This window comes from Lepisosteus platostomus, chromosome 8, assembly GCF_059453375.1.
Source record: "Lepisosteus platostomus isolate fLepPlt1 chromosome 8, fLepPlt1.hap1, whole genome shotgun sequence".
Taxonomy (NCBI): domain Eukaryota; kingdom Metazoa; phylum Chordata; class Actinopteri; order Semionotiformes; family Lepisosteidae; genus Lepisosteus; species Lepisosteus platostomus.
In genome coordinates this window covers 61,297,925-61,319,848 of record NC_142618.1, presented here as the reverse complement: position 1 = coordinate 61,319,848, position 21,924 = coordinate 61,297,925, and the positions used below count along the sequence as shown (strand labels likewise).

At 43.1% G+C, this 21,924-nt stretch overlaps 1 protein-coding gene and 1 long non-coding RNA gene across 9 annotated transcripts in view; one reads left to right on the top strand and one right to left on the bottom strand.

The window, feature by feature from the left end:
* Nucleotides 1–21,924, top strand: part of LOC148657661 (uncharacterized) — a 98,818-nt gene that overhangs the window by 75,935 nt on the left and 959 nt on the right. Inside the window, exons 4-5 of one of the 5 annotated variants that reach the window (XR_015941035.1) lie at nucleotides 4,517–4,575; nucleotides 18,645–21,920. This is a non-coding gene — a long non-coding RNA (uncharacterized LOC148657661). Of the gene's footprint in view, nucleotides 1–4,516; nucleotides 21,921–21,924 lie in introns of all 5 variants that reach the window. The other 4 variants (XR_015941032.1, XR_015941033.1, XR_015941034.1 and 1 more) reach the window with 4 other exon arrangements.
* The window catches only part of pign (phosphatidylinositol glycan anchor biosynthesis, class N), a 23,981-nt gene continuing 13,742 nt past the window's right edge, over nucleotides 11,686–21,924 (bottom strand). For 3 of the 4 annotated variants that reach the window (XM_088644201.1, XM_088644202.1, XM_088644204.1), the window contains 9 exons: nucleotides 21,113–21,215; nucleotides 20,575–20,677; nucleotides 20,087–20,173; nucleotides 19,276–19,331; nucleotides 17,717–17,792; nucleotides 16,674–16,747; nucleotides 15,973–16,015; nucleotides 14,611–14,663; nucleotides 11,686–13,577 (listed from right to left, as the gene is read on the bottom strand). In XM_088644201.1, the coding sequence (XP_088500327.1) occupies nucleotides 13,454–13,577; nucleotides 14,611–14,663; nucleotides 15,973–16,015; nucleotides 16,674–16,747; nucleotides 17,717–17,792; nucleotides 19,276–19,331; nucleotides 20,087–20,173; nucleotides 20,575–20,677; nucleotides 21,113–21,215 (719 nt within the window). In that variant the 3' untranslated portion in view covers nucleotides 11,686–13,453. The remainder of the gene's footprint in view (nucleotides 13,578–14,610; nucleotides 14,664–15,972; nucleotides 16,016–16,673; nucleotides 16,748–17,716; nucleotides 17,793–19,275; nucleotides 19,332–20,086; nucleotides 20,174–20,574; nucleotides 20,678–21,112; nucleotides 21,216–21,924) is intronic. The other variant, XM_088644203.1, reaches the window with a different exon arrangement.

Genomic DNA, 21,924 nt, shown 5'->3' with positions numbered 1-21,924 from the left:
CACACATCCACTGTAGAAGGCAGACGAAAAGGATTTCTTGCAACATTTGATCCGACTCGGTTCCGGAACACAATTGCGCAACTGCGCAATACGCACTATAACCACCAACAGTCTAGGGTCTAGGGGTAGAAAAAAGCAGAGGAGGGAACACGTTTTCACTTGTCCTCAAGTTTGCTTGGGACACAATCCAGCGCTGAGCATCACAAATGTCTGGTGTTTGAATGCTAACCCCTTCCCCAGCTGCGGTTTCAACGGAGCAGTCAGACATCCGTTCTCTGAAGCACTTCTAGTGCCATGTCAACATGTTCCCCAGGCCTCACATTCGGCGTTGAATTCGCACACATCCACTGTGAAAAGCAGATCAAATGGATTTCTTGCAACATTTAATCCGACTTGGTTTCTGAACACTGTTGCGCAACTGCGTAATACGCACTTAAAGGTACGTTCGATCCGACTCCGTTCCGGTACACTGTTGCGCAACTGCGCAATACGCACTAGAAGGCACGTTCGATCCCACACCGTTCCGGCACACTGTTGCGCAACTGCGCAATAGGCACTAGAAGGCACGTTCGATCCCACACCGTTCCGGCACACTGTTGCGCAACTGCACAATAGGCACTAGAAGGCACGTTCGATTCCACACCGTTCCGGAACAATGTTGCGCAACTGCGCAATACGCACTAGAAGGCACGTTCGATCCCACACCGTTCCGGCACACTGTTGCGCAACTGCGCAATAGGCACTCGAAGGCACGTTCGATCCCACACCGTTCCGGCACACTGTTGCGCAACTGCGCAATAGGCACTCGAAGGCACGTTCGATCCCACACCGTTCCGGAACAATGTTGCGCAACTGTGCAATACGCACTAGAAGGCACGTTCGATCCCACACCGTTCCGGCACACTGTTGCGCAACTGCGCAATAGGCACTCGAAGGCACGTTCGATCCCACACCGTTCCGGAACAATGTTGCGCAACTGCGCAATAGGCACTCGAAGGCACGTTCGATCCCACACCGTTCCGGCACACTGTTGCGCAACTGCGCAATAGGCACTCGAAGGCACGTTCGATCCCACACCGTTCCGGAACAATGTTGCGCAACTGCGCAATACGCACTCGAAGGCACGTTCGATCCCACACCGTTCCGGCACACTGTTGCGCAACTGCGCAATAGGCACTAGAAGGCACGTTCGATCCCACACCGTTCCGGAACAATGTTGCGCAACTGCGCAATACGCACTAGAAGGCACGTTCGATCCCACACCGTTCCGGCACACTGTTGCGCAACTGCGCAATAGGCACTCGAAGGCACGTTCGATCCCACACCGTTCCGGAACAATGTTGCGCAACTGCGCAATACGCACTAGAAGGCACGTTCGATCCCACTCCGTTCCGGCACACTGTTGCGCAACTGCGCAATAGGCACTAGAAGGCACGTTCGATCCCACTCCGTTCCGGCACACGGTTGCGCAACTGCGAAATACGCACTAGAAGGCACGTTCGTACCGACTCCGTTCCGGCACACAATTGCGCAACTGCGCAATATGCACTATAAGCCACCAACAGTCTGGGGGGAGAAAAAAGCAGAGGAGGGAACACATTTTCACTTGTCCTCAAGTTTGCTTGGGACACAATCCAGTGCTGAGCATCACAAATGTCTGGTGTTTGAATACTAACCCCATCCCCAGCTGGGGTTTCAACAGAGCAGTCAGACATCCGTTCTCTGAAGCACTTCTAGTGCCATGTCAACATGTTCCCCAGGCCTCACATTCGGCGTTGAATTCGCACACATCCACTGTGAAAAGCAGATCAAATGGATTTCTTGCAACATTTAATCCGACTTGGTTTCTGAACACTGTTGCGCAACTGCGCAATACGCACTATAACCACCAACAGTCTAGGGTCTAGGGGTAGAAAAAAGCAGAGGAGGGAGCACGTTTTCACTTGTCCTCAAGTTTGCTTGGAACACAATCCAGCGCTGAGCATCACAAATGTCTGGTGTTTGAATGCTAACCCCTTCCCCAGCTGCGGTTTCAACGGAGCAGTCAGACATCCGTTCTCTGAAGCACTTCTAGTGCCATGTCAACATGTTCCCCAAGCCTCACATTCGGCGTTGAATTCGCACACATCCACTGTGAAAAGCAGATCAAATGGATTTCTTGCAACATTTAATCCGACTTGGTTTCTGAACACTGTTGCGCAACTGCGCAATACGCACTTAAAGGTACGTTCGATCCGACTCCGTTCCGGTACACTGTTGCGCAACTGCGCAATACGCACTAGAAGGCACGTTCGATCCCACACCGTTCCGGCACACTGTTGCGCAACTGCGCAATAGGCACTAGAAGGCACGTTCGATCCCACACCGTTCCGGCACACTGTTGCGCAACTGCGCAATAGGCACTAGAAGGCACGTTCGATTCCACACTGTTCCGGAACAATGTTGCGCAACTGCGCAATACGCACTCGAAGGCACGTTTGATCCCACACCGTTCCGGCACACTGTTGCGCAACTGCGCAATAGGCACTAGAAGGCACATTCGATCCCACACCGTTCCAGAACAATGTTGCGCAACTGCGCAATACGCACTAGAAGGCACGTTCGATCCCACACCGTTCCGGCACACTGTTGCGCAACTGCGCAATAGGCACTCGAAGGCACGTTCCATTCCACACTGTTCCGGAACAATGTTGCGCAACTGCGCAATACGCACTAGAAGGCACGTTCGATCCCACACCGTTCCGGCACACTGTTGCGCAACTGCGCAATAGGCACTCGAAGGCACGTTCGATTCCACACCGTTCCGGAACAATGTTGCGCAACTGCGCAATACGCACTAGAAGGCACGTTCGATCCCACTCCGTTCCGGCACACTGTTGCGCAACTGCGCAATAGGCACTAGAAGGCACGTTCGATCCCACACCGTTCCGGCACACAATTGCGCAACTGCGCAATAGGCACTAGAAGCCACCAACAGTCTGGGGGGAGAAAAAAGCAGAGGAGGGAACACGTTTTCACTTGTCCTCAAGTTTGCTTGGGACAAAATCCAGTGCTGAGCATCACAAATGTCTGGTGTTTGAATGCTAACCCCATCGGGAGGCTGAAAGACGCCCTCCCCACCTATGGGTGTCTGACTTGTCGACAATCTTTAACCATTCCGAGTCGCAGTAGGTAGAGACACATGGAAAAAAAGTTCATTCCAGCTACAATACATATATATATTTTTGTGGTAAGAGGGAACAAAACATCAGTATTTACTGCTAGTAATTAGTGTACGATTTATAGTTGACATCCTGAGCCTAAATCTAAAGTTAAAATCTCGACAAAACAATGTAGGAAACGCGCACACAGAAATGCACAGAAAACAAATCCGTTCTGACATCTCAAATCAGTTTCGATCAAAGTCTCCAAAACTAACAGGAAAAAACATTTTCATAGAGCAATTACGCTGTGTTTAGGTAGAATAAGTGATTAGATTTATGAGCAATCTAATTTCTTATTCGTTTAAAACAGTGAAACAGCTGCACAAGATCACCCGTTTTTTTGCGCATAAAAATTAGTAATTAACTCTCTAAATCTGTTTTTATAGGTTTTAAAGTCATGTCAATGTCTTATTTATTTATTTTTTTAATTATAAATAGTTTGTCCAGCCTATCATTATTGTTTTTATCCTGTAAAGCGCTTTGAGGAGCCACCTTTAAAGGCGCCATATACAATAAAGTTCATTATTATTACTATTGTTAATTTGCTGGACAGAGAGGTGAACATTATTACACAGAAGACAAAGGTAGCGATTTACGTTGCATTGTGCTGCTGTAATAGTCTAAACAGTATCAGCTTTATTTATGGGTTGTAATTTTTAAAAAAAGTCAAACAGCCCTCAAAATGCAATTTAGAGCTTTCTCGCAAGAGGAGGCACCCACATTAATAATGCAACATGCTACTGTTCGTGCAAGAATATAGTTATACTATTTCCTTAGATGCACGATTCCATGTTTTTTTTTAATCCCTGGTGGAACTGGGCGTCCATAAGAATCAAGTAATAGGTTTATTCCATGCTGAAAGAAAACACATTCCATAAGAATCGGCACCTTTTATATAGCGCCTTTAAAGGTGGCTTCTCAAAATGCTTTACAGGATAAAAACAACAATATTGTATTTCATTACAATTGATTTAAAGATGATCTGTTAAAGTTTGACAGTAAATGTTTATATTGCAACGCATACAGCCTCCATTTCTTAATAAAAATGTTAAAAATCGCTTGCGCAGCCTAAGAGGGGGGGGGGATCTGCTCTCAGTGACAGCTGACAATCCTCCATACACTCAAGTGAAAAATTAATAACACCAATGTAAGTGTCGTATTTACAATTTGTTGAGAATAAAAATGTTAAGTTCTCTAAAGCTTTGTGATAGTTTACCCATTGAGCTGTGTAAGCATGCATGGGCAGCAAAAGATCAGCTAAACTGGAAAGATGCGACACCGAAGATATTATTAATAACCTTTTAAATCTGAAGGGAGATCTGAAGGGATTCCCACACGGCAGAAGCAGGAACCATTGTCAGAAGGAAAGAAGGTGACTATTGTTATTAAAAAATGACTTGGATTCAAACGTGTGATATTTAGAAATATAAAAAGTCAATTATCCATAATATTGCTATTTTATTTTTTTACAGAAATATTTGTTAAAAGAAAAGTCATGGCGCTGGCTGGATTTGAACAGCCAACCTCTCGTTTACAAGTGCGGCACCTAGACCACAGCGCCACTTGCAAGTTCACATGATGAGTGGTGAAAAAAGCCCTACACGAACAGTATCAACAGACATTGTACAGCGTGTACAATTGTGTTGTAGTACATGAATATAATTATATCGTTATTAATTTCTTTAGATATGTGATAACATATTATATTCCCTATTAATCAAATTCTAAAAGTAAGCTTGTTTGCTCCGGAATCGAGCGTTTTCGCAGAAACGCTTAAAACTACCACTTTTTAACACACATTATTTCACGTTGGTTAAAGACTTCAATGCTTAAAATGTTAAGGGAGAAATGGAATACTGGTGTTTATTTTTTCTTTAAAGTACCAAGACCAGCCATATACAGTTTACATACTGTAATACTGTATGTTTATGTTCCAAAATGAATATGGTTTATGGTCTTCACACGCGTTATGCTCCTATTCTTTCTATGCTCGGCTACTAAGATTTCCCTTCAGTGGTAAAATTCCGTATGAATATTCAATACTTAAACGGGCACAGTAAAGACATTAACTATACATACTGTATACAGTACAGTTTTGCATATAGTAATATGTTTGTTCCTAAATCAATATCTTTTATGAGCATGTGAAAGGCATGGTGAATCAGAGATTCTCAAAAATTACTGTACTTTGCATGATCGGAAACAGATGCATGATTGGATCAACAAAATGCTGTGGTGTTACTTTTACAAAGACGGTCAATGAAAAACAAATGTGGAGCAGGGCAATACTTTGAGTTTACAGCTTGTCCAAGGTCATTCATTATAAATCCTATTAGTAATATCTTCGGTAAAGACTTTGATGGCGACAGTTTCAAACATGGGAGGTTGAGCTTTATAAGCTCCACCTTGCAGAAATTCTGGATACTATTATTTTACTTGCAGTAACGTGGTATCATGCGGTACTATAGGAGAATATAGGATAACTTGTGTTACACCGCGAGAAGCGCATTGCAAAATAATGCGGTATCGCCCGCTTGTTTTGAATGGCTGCATCTGTAGGTGTGGAGAGAAGATGTAGGGCACTGATTGGGCTGTTGGTTAATACTGAGAAAGAGAGAAAACCCAGGCTTGGGTTATTTTTGCACCTAGGCAATGGAATGATCTCTTGAGGTGATAACAGACTGTGAAACTGTTTCTACTGCATACTTTTAAATGTGGGATTTTATTAACATATTCATGTTTGTTTGGATTGCTGACCAAATAGTGTCATCTTAAGTCAGTTTATATTGCATCTGTCTGCATTGTCCTGTGAAGTGCTTTGCCATTTTGCTTGTGGAAGGCACTATCTAAAACATTATTTCAAAGTTCTAAGTATTATTCTGCATTTTATTTAATTTTGTAGGGTAAAACTACCCTTTACAAAATGAACAATCCATTAATTTTATTTACATATGGTCATGAAGCGTACTTTGAAATGTGGAGGTTGTTACGGAAGGAGGAAAACTTGTTCCAAAACATTTAAACCTGATCAAGGTTACTATGAAGTTTCATGCTCTGTAAACAGATTAAACAGTCAATGAGTGATTTTAAATGTTTGATGAAAGTTAATGTTTAATTAATGAACATTACCAAAAAAGCAGAACATTCCAGACATCTAGTAAGGCAGCTTAGTATTGCTTACATACTTCAGTACACACAGACAGGAATTATGCACATGAAAGTACACCAGTAAAATTACACCAAGCTATTCTTCTGTCTCCTTCAATATCCTTACAAACAAGCAGCTATTTTGTGTGTGTGTGTGTGTGTGTGTGTGTGTGTGTGTGTTTATCTGGGAACAAGTAGAGGCTTCACTTAAAAGAAAAAGAACAAGCAGAACATTTCAGCTGTGGAGCCTCTCCACCCTACTTTGGTGTGCCTTTTCATTTTGCAGTTCAGTACAGTATTAACATCTCTATGTTCCTACTCAGTTGGTACACTAATTTAAATGTATGAGTTTTCAATGTCCAATTTGTGAACATATGTTTGTTTGCTTTTTATGTTTGACACTAAATTCTACCTCGAGTCCGTCAGACACGGAATAATGATACAGGTAAAGTGTTTTGTGGCAGAGGTTTTGAAATATTAGGCTAAAGATTTAAAAAACATCAGAAAAATTTAGAGAATTTGGAATAAAATTAGTATTTCTATTACAGAAAAATGTTAACATAACCAATTAAAAGGACACAATTCTTTTACTCGAGTTTGTCTTCTTCTCTGTTGGGGTGACAAGCTGGAGTGACAAGCCTGATGGGATGCATTTTTTTAAACCTCTTGGGAAGGCTGCATCGATGTTACATACCTGACCAAGTGCCCAGATTCCATTTCGTAAAACAAAATGCACAGAAACCATGAGATACTACTGCAGATATAGCAGCACCAGTTTGAAATCAACAGATCCTTACCATTGTGTTATTGTGGATTAGTACAGACTTCTACAGCTCCAGCTGTAGAAACAGCACACTGCTTTACAGGGTATTACCTCCTGGGACTTGCCCTTGTTTCTTGTTAAGTGCTACTGCCTTTGCTCATTGGACATCATAGCTTAAGTGAATTAAAGTGTTAAAGATAAATTGTTAAAGATAAATTTAATATCTTAGAAGCTGTTGTTCTATCTTAGTGTTGAATTGATTTTAATCAAGTTCCTCTTGATTTATAGTTTACAGTTAGTAACGTATTCTGATACCTGGCACTTCTGTCACCCTTCCAAACTACTCCTAAGTTGTTTTCTGAAAGAAACTCTTTAAAAACATTGACAGTGCCTTGCAATAGCATCTATTCCTTGTTCTCTTTTTCTAGTCTCAACAGTTTCAAATGATCAGCTTTGTAACATCAAATTTAAAAATAAAAAATGCAAGTGAATACAATCATAGCACATGTTCCGTAACAGTGGGGAGATGGGGAAAAGCCAAACGGTGAGCACTGGCAGAAGTCGATGCCCTGTCTGAGGGGGCGGAGGCACTGGTGCGAAGTTGGAGAAAACGGCAAAAAAAGGGAAAAAAAAAACAAAAGGACAATGAAAATGCGCCGCTATGTACAGTGGAGTCCAGGCCTGACTGTCCCTGTCTAGCGGGTTCCAGCATGGGGAAAAAAAGAACCGCTTGGGACAGCGGTACCCAGCTTGGACTGGCACTGGAAGAAAAGGAGCGCAACTCCAAAACAAAATAAACTCAACCTGCCCCGGTGGGTGATACACCGCGGGACAGGAGAAAAGAAAAAGAAGCAAGAGCTCTCTATCCACACTCCCCCTGCGAGACGGTCCCTGGAAGGTCCTCCCCTTGCGGGGTCTGCTCGTCCCTCTGGGGAGCAGCTCAGTGTGTCTTCAAGGGCCCTACAGCTGCGGCTCGTCCTTAATCAGCCAGGGCAGCTGTGGTTGCTAAGACACTGGAAGAATACTCTAGTGAGGTAAGAGGACCAGGTGTCTGGATGGCCACATGCTGTGATTTCAAAGTTCTTTGAATTGGTAAAATCCAGAACTGGGAGGTCTGTTGGGAGTTTGCTGTTCCCATGGGCTTTTTCTAGCTGCTCCAGTCTCCTTCCACACACATGCTGTGCAGATGTTATCAGTGTTGATAATTAGTAACCCAGCCCCCTACTTCTGGGATAAATGACAGTATAAGGATAAATTATAGTTGCTTTAACACATCAATCAGCTAAAACAGACAGCGAGACAGGTAGGCAGAGAGATAGAATATTTTTCTCTAAACATTCACAATGAAATTCAGCAATATAGAAGTACAACCTGAGCATTGGGATGTCCTTGTCAGGAGACAGGAAGTGGTGTGCAATTTTTCACCAGTCAGAGAAACACTCATGTTGCAATATTGGGGCCTTCGAACTGAAGAAAGAGCTTTGTTTCAGAAGAAACAGCATAGACAAAAGATAGAAATCTACAGAAAAAAAGAACTGACTAAAGAAAAACAAAAGCTCTGTTTAGTTTTGCTTAGGTACACACCATTCTTGTCAAAATAATTTATTAGATAGAATGAAGAGTTAATATTTTCAACCATTAAACCATTTATTCTAATTCAATGAATTGGGCAGCACTAGGCTGTTTTATAGCTAAAACTAAGAATCATGTCTTGAGTGTCTGGACAAGAAAGTAAAAACCTGAGTTACTCAGATGTGAGCTGCTGCACTGCTTTTCTAGTGAACCTGCAGGACACTATGCCACACTCCACTGAGGAGGTGTCATGCTGCAGGTTTTTCTCTGTGGTGTGCCCCAATAAGACTCCCGAATCCTTTATTTAAAAAACACATTACTGTGATTATGATAATTAACACCATTTTGCCATTTTATTCTATGTGCTGAAATGATACTACAACACATTTAAAAAAATAATGTGGTGAGACTGTTTTTAATTTACAGTTAGCTAGTAATAATGGTGCTATATATTCTTGACTGGAATTCATAATGGACATTGGCTGACATGACAGAAACTGACTGCAACTGATTACATTTGCCTAGCAGGTCAGCTGAATAACTGAGGAAAAGGACTACTGTAAAATTGTGACTTTATACTTAAAAATGGTCCAAAGGAGCCACACAAGGTACAGGTGGATCACGGATTTTAGATATCCAAAGGAGTGCGCTGTCAGAGAATCGGGTGAGAATTTGCAAACGACCATTTACCACAAGTGCCTTTTCTGCAAGAGGAAGTGAACGACTTTCAGGAAGCAGTTATAAAGGTTTAGATCGTGGGAAAAGTGACCACTTGCCAGATCAGACTGTGGGCAATTGTTGAAGCAGCCGCAGTGCGTACACACCAGGAGTGGACTGTGTAGGCGCTATAGGTGTGAATCTTGTGTCACTTCCAGGAAAACTGGACTTTCGGCACACCTCAAGAGCAATTGCAGAAAAATTGAAACTTCACTGCAGAGTCACGGGGTTGTACTCTTGATTGCATTCATGTACAGTAAATAAGAGTGGGCAGGGCTAGTAGAGGACAGCGCCGCACTGAGAACGCCCAGTGTGGATAGCACGATCGTAGACCCTGGGGGTCGGCTGGTCCGGCGGCATCTGGGAGCCCGGAGCTGCGCCCTCCGGAGAATTAGCGAGAGACCAACTTTCTCCAGCAGCTGGGAAGCAGAGGAGTGCAACTCCCACTGTGTTGGCCTGTCCAGGAGGGGCCGCGGCCTCGCTCATCCAGGGGGAACTGGGACGCAGAAAGAGGGGGAGGGGCGGAGGACGGGGGTGGAGACGTTAGACGTGAGCGTTCAGGCGTGCTAGGTCTAGAGAGGGGCAGCTGAATAACTAAAGGGGAATAGGATGGGGCCCTGCATTCACCTGCATTCACAGCAGGTGCGTTTCTTCACTGAACCACTACAGTGCGTCACTCCTCAGTCCCTACCCTGATCAGGCATGCGAGGTTTAGAGAGGGGCAGCTGAATAACTAAAGGGGAATAGGATGGGGCCCTGCTTTCCCTCACCATAGAAATGTCACTTATTCTCTAATGGGATGGTATGAAAGAGGAAAAAGAACACAGGAGCCAGTACAGCAAACTCCCTGCCGTTTTGTTGACTGTTAAATCTACTGTATATAGTAGCTTCACCAAATCTCAAAGCCTTTTCTTTCCATTTCAAAAGAAAAAGACAATCTGACTTGCCTTCAAGTAGTCGGGGCGGGAGGATACAGGTTAAAACAGCTGAAGAGAGGGGACTTCCTACTGGCTGAGCTAGAAAAGGAGCATGCTCAGAGAAGAGCAGAGGGAGTGAAATGAATTTTGGGTTCCAGCAGCTACATATATTACCCTGCCGCTTACAACCAACCCCCCACTAGAGCTCAGCAGGTGTGAGCCTGGTCAGTACCTGGATGGGAGACCTCCTGGGAAAAGCTAAGGCTGCTGCTGGAAGTGGTGTTAAAGGGGCCAGTAGGGGGCTGTCTGTCTATGTGAGTCCTAATGTCCCAGTATGGTGACGGGGACACTAGACTGTAAAAAGCCGCCGTCCTCCTGATGAGAAGTAAAATCAAGTTCCTCTCTGTGCTCATTAAAAATCCCAGGGTGTTTCTCAAAGAGCAGGGGTGTCACCCCAATGAAATTTCCTCCTAGCCCTTACCAATCATGGCCTCCTAATAATCCCATCTCTGAACTGACTTCATCACTGCTCTCCTCCCCACTGAGAGCTGGTGTGTGGGGAGCGGACTGGAGCATCATCCAGGTGGGGCTGCACACTGGTGGTGGTGGAGGGGATCCCCATGACCTGTACAGCGCTTTGAGTGGAGTGTCCAGAAAAGCACTCTATAAGTGTAAGCAATTATTGTTATTAAGTATTATTATTTCCGCAGTGCTTTGCAGGTCACCTCATCCTTATTAAAACTATGTATCTAAAGACGTGAGCAAAGTGAGCGTCAGCACCACATGATTTGGTAAGCACTCTAAAAACTATGTTCAAATATCATCCCTGTACAGAAAGAAACTGCCACCAAATGTACCCAGTAGACAATCAGGTCAATTAAACGAGCTCACTTCCTCGGTGGTCGAAAGCATGGCATGTGGCCGGTTCTAAGGCGAGTGGTATTCACGAGTGTGGCACTGTAGCTTGGACTGCTGCCACCTCCCACTTAACGCCTGGGTTCAGTTCTGGGACAGGAAACCCTCTGCGGCGCTTGCAAGTTCGCCCCATTCACTGTGTGCTCTGGTCCCGTTTACTGACGGGCAGCACATTCACATGAACTCCGGTGCTCAGATGGCCTAACCTCTGTCCTGAAGAGCAAGCTCACGTGACAGGAATGTTCCTAGATATTTCAGGAACAGAACAACACACGCCTAACCCACTGGAGGAGCTTCTTCAGAAAAATATCATTAGAGGCCTTGAATGGCCAGCACACGTGGGTCACTTAAACGAAAAACAATTCTGTATTCTGTGTGACAAAGCTGGGTGAGAATTAATAGTCGAGATCCAGTAAAATCTTCGCTTTAAGGTAAAAATACTAAGAAAGAATTTAGGTTTCAAGTTCCACTTTAATTTGCTTTTCATGCATGCCCATGTAAAAAATTAAACAACTGTTAAAACATTTTTAAAAATTAAAGACAGGTGAAAGAAGTAAATTATTGCGCAGATATCTATCCACAACTGGTATAGTCCAAATATCCTCAGCATCAAAAGAAACATTACCTTAGGAAGATTTTGCAAATATTGGTTAACCTGGATAAAATGTATGTATACGTTAAATCCTGATTTCACTTTCTGAAATAAAATATTTCAGTTTAGACTGTTTTTCTGTAATATAGATTTGACAAAGTTAATATACTGTATTTCTGTATAAAACCCCACAATGTAAAAGTTCTAAAAACATGCAATTATAAACTAAAAGCAGAGATAAAAGAAAAAGCTAAACATTCTATGTATATTTTACTTTAAAACCATTTAATCAATAAATAAGTTAAAAATAAAAAAGAAGCATTTCTCTGTGTGGAAGAGCAAGTAAAGGCTGATTTCATAATGAAAAACTGAAAGGAGAATGTTTTTCACCTGCAGATTCTTCTCTTTAGGTGTGTGTGTTTGAGTTTTTTTTTGATAAATTGTGAATTTGTTGCAGTTTTAAGTCTCAAGTTTCTTTTGATGCTCAGTTTGTGAAACTAAGGTACACACTTCCTTGAACATTTTTCATTTTAGTACCTCTACAGAAAAATGACAACATACATAAATAATTTGGTGCCACAGACAAATAAATATCCATGTTTCTGAAAGCCAAAATCCCTTTAGATAGCTCTTCTGAACAGCTAATCCAATGTGTCACCTGCATTCACAGCAGGTGGGTTTCTTCACTGAACCACTACAGTGCGTCACTCCTCAGTCCCTACCCTGATCTCTAATGCTACTGTACCAAGGGGACAGCTAATGGTAATGTACAGAATTCACAATAAATACAGATTTTAAATAATGGAAACTTTAAGCAGTCAGCAGTGTACAGAAGGACAGTGCTGGTGATGGAACTGTCCATTTCTCCCTGCTCAGACCAACGGTCTTGTTCTGTTCTTTTCCCTGAGTAAATACTGTAAACCAGAACCTGAAAACGCCCTCCCTGCTCTTGGGATAACTTTGGACAGTGGGAAAATTAAATGTAATGAGAAAATATTTCCCAAAACAATCATTTTACAGTTCTGTCCCCTGCAGATGTTTTGCTCTCATTTGTGACATTAAGAAGTACTTCCCACCCCAAATGAAGATTGGGAGATAAAACACTAAACACACCGCTGGTCGCTGGTCACTGGCCCTGCAGCCCTGTTTGATGGTACTAAAAAGATAAGAAACATTACAGTACATTCTGTAACCATGGGTAGCACATAGTATTCTGTGTATTAGTAAAGGAAGTTAAACTTCATTGGTTTAATAAGTAAACATTTCAGTTTCAATTAATGTGATAGAAAAGGCACCCAGCCAGCCAATTCCCTGCCTTGTAAGTGAAGGAAATGCCAGCTCTTATTCTAACACTGAAGCGGCGTACTCATGAATGTATAAGGGACTATAGGATATTTGTTAAGGGAAATGAGCAATACAGCCCCAACCCACGTCACCCAGATTCAACATTTCTAAGCTAAAAGATACAGGAGTACACCAATGACTGCAGTGTTAATGGGATACAGCACTACAATGAGATTACATGTAAAATCACAAGAATCCACTGCAGGATTGTTTAGACTCTAGAGAGATGTCCTCCTTACGAGCCACGTTTCTGCTGTGTGTCCTCAGCAATCTCACAGATCCCTCATGTGAAGTGTAGCTTCATTCTTCTATCCAGATAAATTCTCTTCGAAGTCAGGACTTGGGCCAGGACACTCAGGACCAGCAAGAAGATAGTCATGGACATCACAATGACATAATGACTGATACTGCAACAGGAAAAGAAGCCATTAGTTTCTTTAAATGTAGGAAACTGCATTGTGCAGCACTCTTTAAATTTGCAAATGCCGACGTTATTCAGCGCGTTTAAATTTCTTTTAAACAAGACCCTTACAAATTGTTATTCTACCCCAGGTTAACCGCTGTGGCCCTGGTGTTTGTGAGGGAGGAAAGAAGGCACATGTCCACACAGCTATGAAAGGCACTGCCTTCCTGAGCTCTGGACACAGGTGTTCAGAAAGCTCTTTTGATCGCAGCATGATGTACCTCTGTGCCAAAGTTAGTCAGATTTATACTGGGCAGGGCTGGCCTTGATGAGGTCTGATTGTTAGCTGACCTGAATTATCCCTTTAAATAGGTTGAGATCACAAACGGGGCAAAAACTTTTTTTTCCTCTCAGAATCTCCTGTATTTACTGCTACAATCCACAAGAAGACCTGGCCAAATTCACTGTGACAAAAGTGCAAATATGCAGAAAATCATAGCAATAATAGGAACTTTTTCAAGGGACTATGACTGTTTACACAGTATACAGTGCTTTACTTTTTAAAAGCAAAAGTTAGTTCCAAAACATCAGATTTTTTTTCAACTAATGGATTCATTAAAAAAAAAATTAAGATCTATTTTCTGCAGCCCAGACTTGACACAGCAGCTACCATTAAGGCTGTGACATCTGCATTTCAGGGCAGCCCTGGCATTGGGGTGACTCACTAGCAGTCTGGAGAGTATAATTATTTTTCACTGTTTTTCCCTTGCATGGCACAAAGTTTATTTGAAGGACTACCACATCCAGTAAACTCAACGATTTTAACAATCAACAGCTCTGGGTTAATTCAATTTCAGTTGTACTTTCCTGTTTAGGTGGTTATGTCCTAGATAGACACACAGTATCACAAATGATTAACCCAATTGTCAGGAAAGCATAGCCTGCTATTAAGATTACTGAAAATGAGTCTATATCCTGTAAAGTTAATGAACTGTAAAACAACATTACATTATTCTGAAAATAAACAATTTGCTTACCTGGTACCAATATCTAGCCAACTTCCATAATCTTTAACCAGGAAAAAAAAGTGCTGTGAAAGAAATGGCCAGAAATTTAATTAAATCTGCTTGTATTCCAGTACAATCTTTTGCTATGGTTTTCAAAATGACTTGTCACTGGTCCATTATACCATTTTTGGTTCTCTTTGTCTTCAAGAAACAATTCCATTGATTTAATTTCAGAGTCAGGGTTGCTTTAAGATTTTCCTACAACATCTGAAAAATTAGTTCAGGTGGGGGGCTGAGTCAGCATGCTTAGGCTGCAAAGGAACGAGTAAAGGTTTATCCTATGCTGAAAAGAGAGGAGAGAAAACGCAACATTTCAGCTGAGTCTTCTTCGGGTGTGAGCAAGACAGGGAGGTCAGCAGCTTATATAGCATAACATATAGGAGAACAACCGCTGGGAGGATAGAGGAGGCGGGAGCAGGGAGAGCCAGAGTAGGCACTCGGGTAAAGTCGAGAGAGGTGAAGTCGAAACCTGCAAATTAATCGAGGATCCCCCCTCCCCCTTTCTCACAGCTGAAGAAGGCTCCACGGCTGAAATGTCTCTTTCTCCTTTCAGCAGGGAATAAACCTTCTCTTGTTCACCTGAAAACTTATACCCTTATCTCATTGTAGCCTGGTTAAGAATCTGCAGCTCCTGCTGTGTTTAAACAGAATTATTTAACTTTACACCGTGAAACAGACCATCTTTTTCCACTCACATATCAACACCGGAAGAGAATCCTCATGCTGCATGTGTGCAAAAGGAGGTACTGTCCTGTGCACTTCAATCACAGCAGGACCGATGCGCAGTGTTTTCACCGACAATGAGGAGCTCTTTCAGTTTTCAGAAAGATACTAGAGTGCTGCCTCAGGCTCTCTCCCTTAAAGCGTTTTCTTTTTACACAGTTTCCCAGTTGTGTACCGTAAATAAGTTACATCCTGTGGTGTTTGTATTCAAATTACATTGTTTGCAAAACATGAATCCACTCGACAGTCTTTGCATTGTTAGTAGGCCTAATTACACATGTAATCCACCTTCACTTACTCAGTCACTGTTTGTAGGAACAGAATAGTTACAAATGAGCAGAGGCAATTCAGTCTACTTCAATTAGCAGCTAACTGATTACAGGATCTCATCCCGCCATTTCTTGAAAGAAACCAGGGTACCAATTTTAATACCACGGCTGCGTACTTATTTTACTGTTTGCAAATAAGAGTTTTCTTGTGTTCTGTTTTTTGAGGCAGTTTGTTTCACGCTCAATGATGCTGACGTGGCATAATCCAGAATGTATTGGTATACTGTATTTGTATAAAAATGTATCAAAATTATCATCTTTCACAATACCTGCAACTTACCAGTGCCATTATGTCTGAGATAACAAGGACAATAAGAAACAGGCTGAAAAATAAAGCAGAAATAAACCCATCAATAAAAGGAACTATCTGAAGTGTCATTTCAGTGTCTTCACAACAGAGCAATATCCAGTAAATCCAACCTGCTGGCGATCAGGGCAAAACAAGATGTGTAAGAGGGTGGGACATTTAACATCTAAATAAATTCCCTTCATGCCCAAAGGTGTTACTGGATACTTGGATTCACAAGGTAGTAACAAGAAAACATCCCTGCAACGTTTCTAACACGAAAACGAAAACCCTTCTCCCCACACATATTTGAAAGATGCAATAATAAATAAGGGCCATCGCATATACCAGACTGTAGAGCAACATTTATCGTCCAGTTCCAAGTTAATTAGAAAGTACAGGCTCTGCTGGGGGCAGGCGACTGCTTGCCGCAGGGACGTGTCCACTCCCTTCTTCAATCAGGCCGTTTCACACAGCTGTGCAACAGCTGGCTGACAGACACTGGGCCGAAGATCCCACTACAGCACTTCCATGTCACCTGAGCGCACACCTATCAACAGGACACTGCACATGCCCTGTATCCGGAACCCATCCACTGTGTATAGCAGTCTACTCTTTGAACATATTAAACAAACAAATAAAGTAAATGCATTATTGGCAACAGATCAATAGCATGACATAATTTTGCAGGATACCTTTTCGAAGAAAGCTGTGTGGACACTTGAATGGTTTCAAATGCACACATCACAATGACAAAAGGAATCAATATCTGTGAAGGAAACAAGGACAAACATCAGTAAGCTGATTCTCCAATCCGTTTCCCAGGGCCTGGGAAATTATCTTCCGCTTTTCATAGGTTGAATTTTTGTCAAGAGATGCATTAGAAAACACACCTGCCACACCATAAAATTAAATTACTTTTTTAAAAGGGATGTGAATGTATTTGTGTGATGCTCTAGTACGAAGCAGCTTTGTTCCCACTGTTGTACTGTGAAGCACTTTACTGAAGCTTCCAGGGTGAAGCACATCGAGCGACTCAAGGGTTCAACGGACATCTCCCACCTGTGCATCGGACATTTTGAAATATTTTTATGCAAATCTAACGAGCCTGGCTGACACAAACGACAGAACTCTGGTGCAAAACAAACGACAAAAATAGATTTTTCTAATGTGACCTACAAAGGGCTAGAAGTGTAACGGTAAACTTTCAGGTTATTTTTTGCTGGGGTGCAGGCAGTGTGGGTCTAGAGCTCTGATTGGTCTGACTGCAGCCAATCACATAGCAGCTAGACTAGCAAACGAGGACACATAATAGTGGCACATTCACAAACTGAGGCTCTGGCAGAAAGGAACAGAATGCCAAACCTGACTGTTTTGCGCGGTTACCGAGCAATTGCTTTGATTACATTTGTTAACAATCTATTATTTTATCAGAAGGGAACACCTATCTCCTTGCATACACGAGTATGGGTGCACATTAATACAATAATAAACTTTATTTTACATAGCGCCTTTAAAGGCGGCTTCTCAAAGCACTTTACAGATGAAATAGCCACCGAATAAAAAGATGAATAATGTATACTACCATACACTACAAACAGAACATCTCGAAAATGTAAGGCCAATTTAGGAGGCAGTGTGTCCAGCACACCCGTGAAGTCCCCCGATTCTTTCTTTAGTCTCTCACGGGGTGCCTTTTGAAGCTGCACTTAAAACACGGCAGAATAAGAGCTGGTACCTTCCACATCATCAAGGCTCCCATGACAAAGGGGTTGAACACGGTCAGAAAGCAGTAGACGGAAGCAGGGTCAAAGCTGTGAGGGGGAAAAAAAACAAGACAATCATGTCGCTTGAATAATTCTAAATATACACGGTATAGTATCGCAAAACAAATGATTCCAGTACCCCGCTCCCCAGTTTTACGCCCGAGTACTGTAACTCCTCTGTTTTTAATTTCCATTCATGTCGTGTTTAAAACTGACTAAGAATGTTTTGGAGTATTTTTTTCTCCTGTTTGTAATTTTTATTTTTCTTATTTTTGGTGTGCCGGTGATGTAATGGTAGCATTCGGCGTCTTTCTTTCTTCTTTCTTGTGCGCCAGTTCGCAGCAGAGGTAAGGCGTAAAAGCATGATTTCCGATTCATATATTAACCGAGTGTTAAAAGTACAGCATACAGTGTTATAAAATAATGTAGTTAAAGTAGGGAGCTGCGTTAGCTGCAAAAGAAACAAGTTAAGGTTTATTCCCTGCTGAAAAGAGAAGAAAAGAAACATAACGTTTCGGCTGTGGAAAAATAAACCTTTACAGCGAGTGTCCACACCCGAAGAATGCTCCACAGCTGTAATGTTTATTTTCTTCTCTTTTCAGCATGGAATAAAACTTTACTTGTTCCATGAAATAATGTAATGTTTGTTTTTTGTTATGAATAAGGAGTTATAAGGAGTGAATGTAACATCCAATTCGTGTAAAGTCACATTTTACCCTATAGCCCTTGTAAAAGCCCCTTACTAAAGTCTTAAGGTAGATCGAGATTTTAAATGTATGAAAGCAGTAAATAACAGTAAATAAGACGATGGTATAGGCTCATTAAATATTTGTCAAGCACGCCTACAATAGCTATTTCAGTGGTGGTATTCAGCGCAATGCATTTCTCCTTTCGTTCAAGAGCGCACACATGGGAGAACTAGCAAAACGACTCCAGGGGCAGGCAAGTCTCCGGATCCGTGTTCATTTCCACCCGAGACAAGGCAGGTAGCCGAGCGGGACGCGGACCCAGCGGGAAGGCTGCCGGTTCATATCCCGCGGCCGGCAGAAGAATCCTACTCTATTGGGCCCCTGAGCAAGGGCCTTCACCCCAACTGCTCCGGGGCTGCCGTATAAATGGCTGACCCTGCTCTCTGACCCCCAGCTTCTCTCTCTGTCTGTGTCTCTCATGGAGAGGGAGTTGGGGTATGTGGAAAGACAAATTCCTAATACAAGAAATTGGATATGGCCAAAAGAGTGATCTTATCTTACTGGCAGCTACTGTATTTTGTACGTTATCTAGGCTCACCGGCGTCTCCAAAGCTGGATGCTGGGAGTCTGCAAGCCCCACCAGGAATAAGCGGCTTTCCGGCAGGGAATGGGCTTCAGACAAAATTGAACAGAGCTACGTAAGTTTCCCAACACAATGCGAATGCCCGCAGAGCCAGGTGGTTCCATGATCTGTGGTGCAGGGAGGTGCCATTTACTGTACGTTTTTACCTACACAAGGAGACGGTGTGCCACAGCACATGCCGCCTCAATCCCAGCTTTACCTGTTGATGGAGGCTATGTTCCCCGTCCCGAAGAAGGCGGTGATGATGAAGAAGACCTGGACGCACTGCTGAGGAAAACGGTGGCGTAACACAAGCCAGCCAAGCAGCCGCGGCTGGAAGGGTGTAGCCCTGCGCTTCGCCGCCGCAAGAGCCTGCACAGAGAACCAGACGGACTTCTCGCCTCATCTGGACCTTCACGGCACACGTTAATACGCCACACCGCGTCCCGAGGGTATGACATGAAACAAACTCTCTTCATTTCACTTTCCTTTCACAAAGAGAAACGAGGGGCTCAAAAGCAATATAAAACATTCCTATCCCCTGTGACCTTCACCATTCTGACACTGCAGGTCATTGTTTTTGCAGTTGTGCAATTAACCAGGTAAGTCAAATGGATTTTCTCATGTACGCTGGTGATCTGGAAACCCAGAACAATCAACTCAATAACCGGACCCATGCATTTATGTAATTTTGTTTTGCATACAGTCCGAGACATTTTTAATTACATGTCAAGAAGCTCACTCCCCATAATTTTCTGTCCTTTTATTTAATTCTGTTGATGCATGTTTTTTGCACATCGCCTGTTGTCTCTGTCTTTCTTTTATTATACAATTGTATTGTTGTTTTTCTGTACTACTTATCATCTGAGAGCTAGTTAAATAGCATTTCGTTATACCATATACCTGTATATGAGTATAATGACAATAAGCTTGAACTTGAAAAGCAGCTTTCAGATACTAAAGTTTCTAAACACCGCCACCTACTGGTTCATTTGGATAGAACAAGAATGAACCTGTTGAGAGAAGGATACAAAGAAATATGATCTTCTTATGTCGTCAAGCCTCAACTGCCTGATCTTCGATATGTCGATGTTCTCAGAAAAATCAATGCCAGAAAGCTGAAAGAACAGAAATGAAAAATCCATGAAGATGAGCCCGAGAGCACTGCAAAAACCCCCTTGTCCAGACTGTGCTCTGTATTGCACCAGAAAGCCTCATCTTCCTTTTACAATGATTTAATAACCACTGGAATAAAAATATCCATGATCACCTTTAGTCATGTTAGGAAATCTTTCAAGAGCAGTGATTTCCTCTGCATACTCTAAGCCAGATCCCTGTCAGAGCCAGAGCCTCTCACTCCACCGCACAGAAGCTGATCAAAACGAACAGGGCCGAGATACACAAAAGCATCTTGCGGTTTTTCATGTGAACTTTTTCTAGGATTTGAAATGCACTCCATATTGCGACGGAGAAAGAGAGAAACAGGAAGAGATTCTGTCAGTGTGTGAAGCACAGTTACCTTTAGTTTGCTAGACGGTCCTTGAATCTTTATGGTCTCCTGCTCAATGTTAATCCAAACAAACATCAGCCAGGACAGCACCAGGGGGAAGAGAGCCTCATACCTGTGACAAGAGTTACAGGAGAGAAACTGCAGGAGGCAGTAGTGTCTACAGCAGGTGTAAGACTTGGAACACAAAGGGAATCATCTCTGTGTTCAGCTCTGGTACCCTGAGCTGGCTGTGAATTGACACGACTGACCTGCAGAACATTTTTTACACAAATGATATTTTCAAAACTTTACTTTAGGTAAGGTGTCTCGAGAATGCCCTGGACTGCAAGGCGCTACACAAGAGCAAAAATGGCTGATAGAACGTAACCAAAGCCTTTGTGGAATTAGAAAAAGCACAAATATACTGTTTCAATTTCTGCGTCATCAGTCTTATAAAGTGTAGAAAGTGCCCCCTTGTTGCACTGAAAGGAGCTAGTGGGGACGGTCGTGCCTGTGGTGGCACAGTGCCCCCTGCAGGGCGGGATTACTAGCAGACAGACGGGGTTACCCTGTGCTGAGCAGGAGGTAGGTGGACTCCAGGGAGAGGAACAGGCTCAGGAGCCGCTGGAAGAGGCGGGTGGAGCTCATCAGGGGGACGATGAAAGAGGAAGCTGAAACACAGGGCGGAGACAGGGGAGAAACAGCACATGAAGTTCAAGCAGGGAGCTGCGTCAGCATGCATAGGCTGCAAAGGAACGATAGGTTAATTCCAGGCTGAAGAGAAAAGAGACGCAACACTTCCGCTGTGGAGCCTTCTTCAGGTGTTGTCTCTTCTTTCCAGCATGGAATAAACCTTCGCCCGTCCCTTCAGATACAGTACACTACTAGCACAAAACACACGGCGCTCACACAGCTTGGGCAGGTGTGATAGCATGGGGTCCACATGCTCATGAGCCACAACAGCAGCTGCTGACCCAGAAGGGGAGCTCGAGCACGCCGAGCTGGTACGACACCCCCGGTGAAACGTCTTCTCCCCAGTCCCCTTTCTGTTTGTACTCAGTGCCATCCACTGCGCGGGTTTCGATTTCCAAGATGTTCGAAAAGGGCATACCGGTTTTATCGGCGCCTCTATATACACACACATCACATTACCACAGCTCTTCCCAGGTTTGTGACCCAGGAGATTAATGGCATTTTGTCATTTTGCTAACCTCTTTTTTTAAGTTTTGAAAAAAAAAAACAACAGACTAAAAACACCCCCTTGCCAGGGAGAGATGGGGTGACAGAGAGGGAGAGAAACACAGGAAAGGTTTCGGATGACAGCCCTGACCCCCAACACGCATCGATGTATTTTAAGAGGAAGGATTCACGAACAGGTCA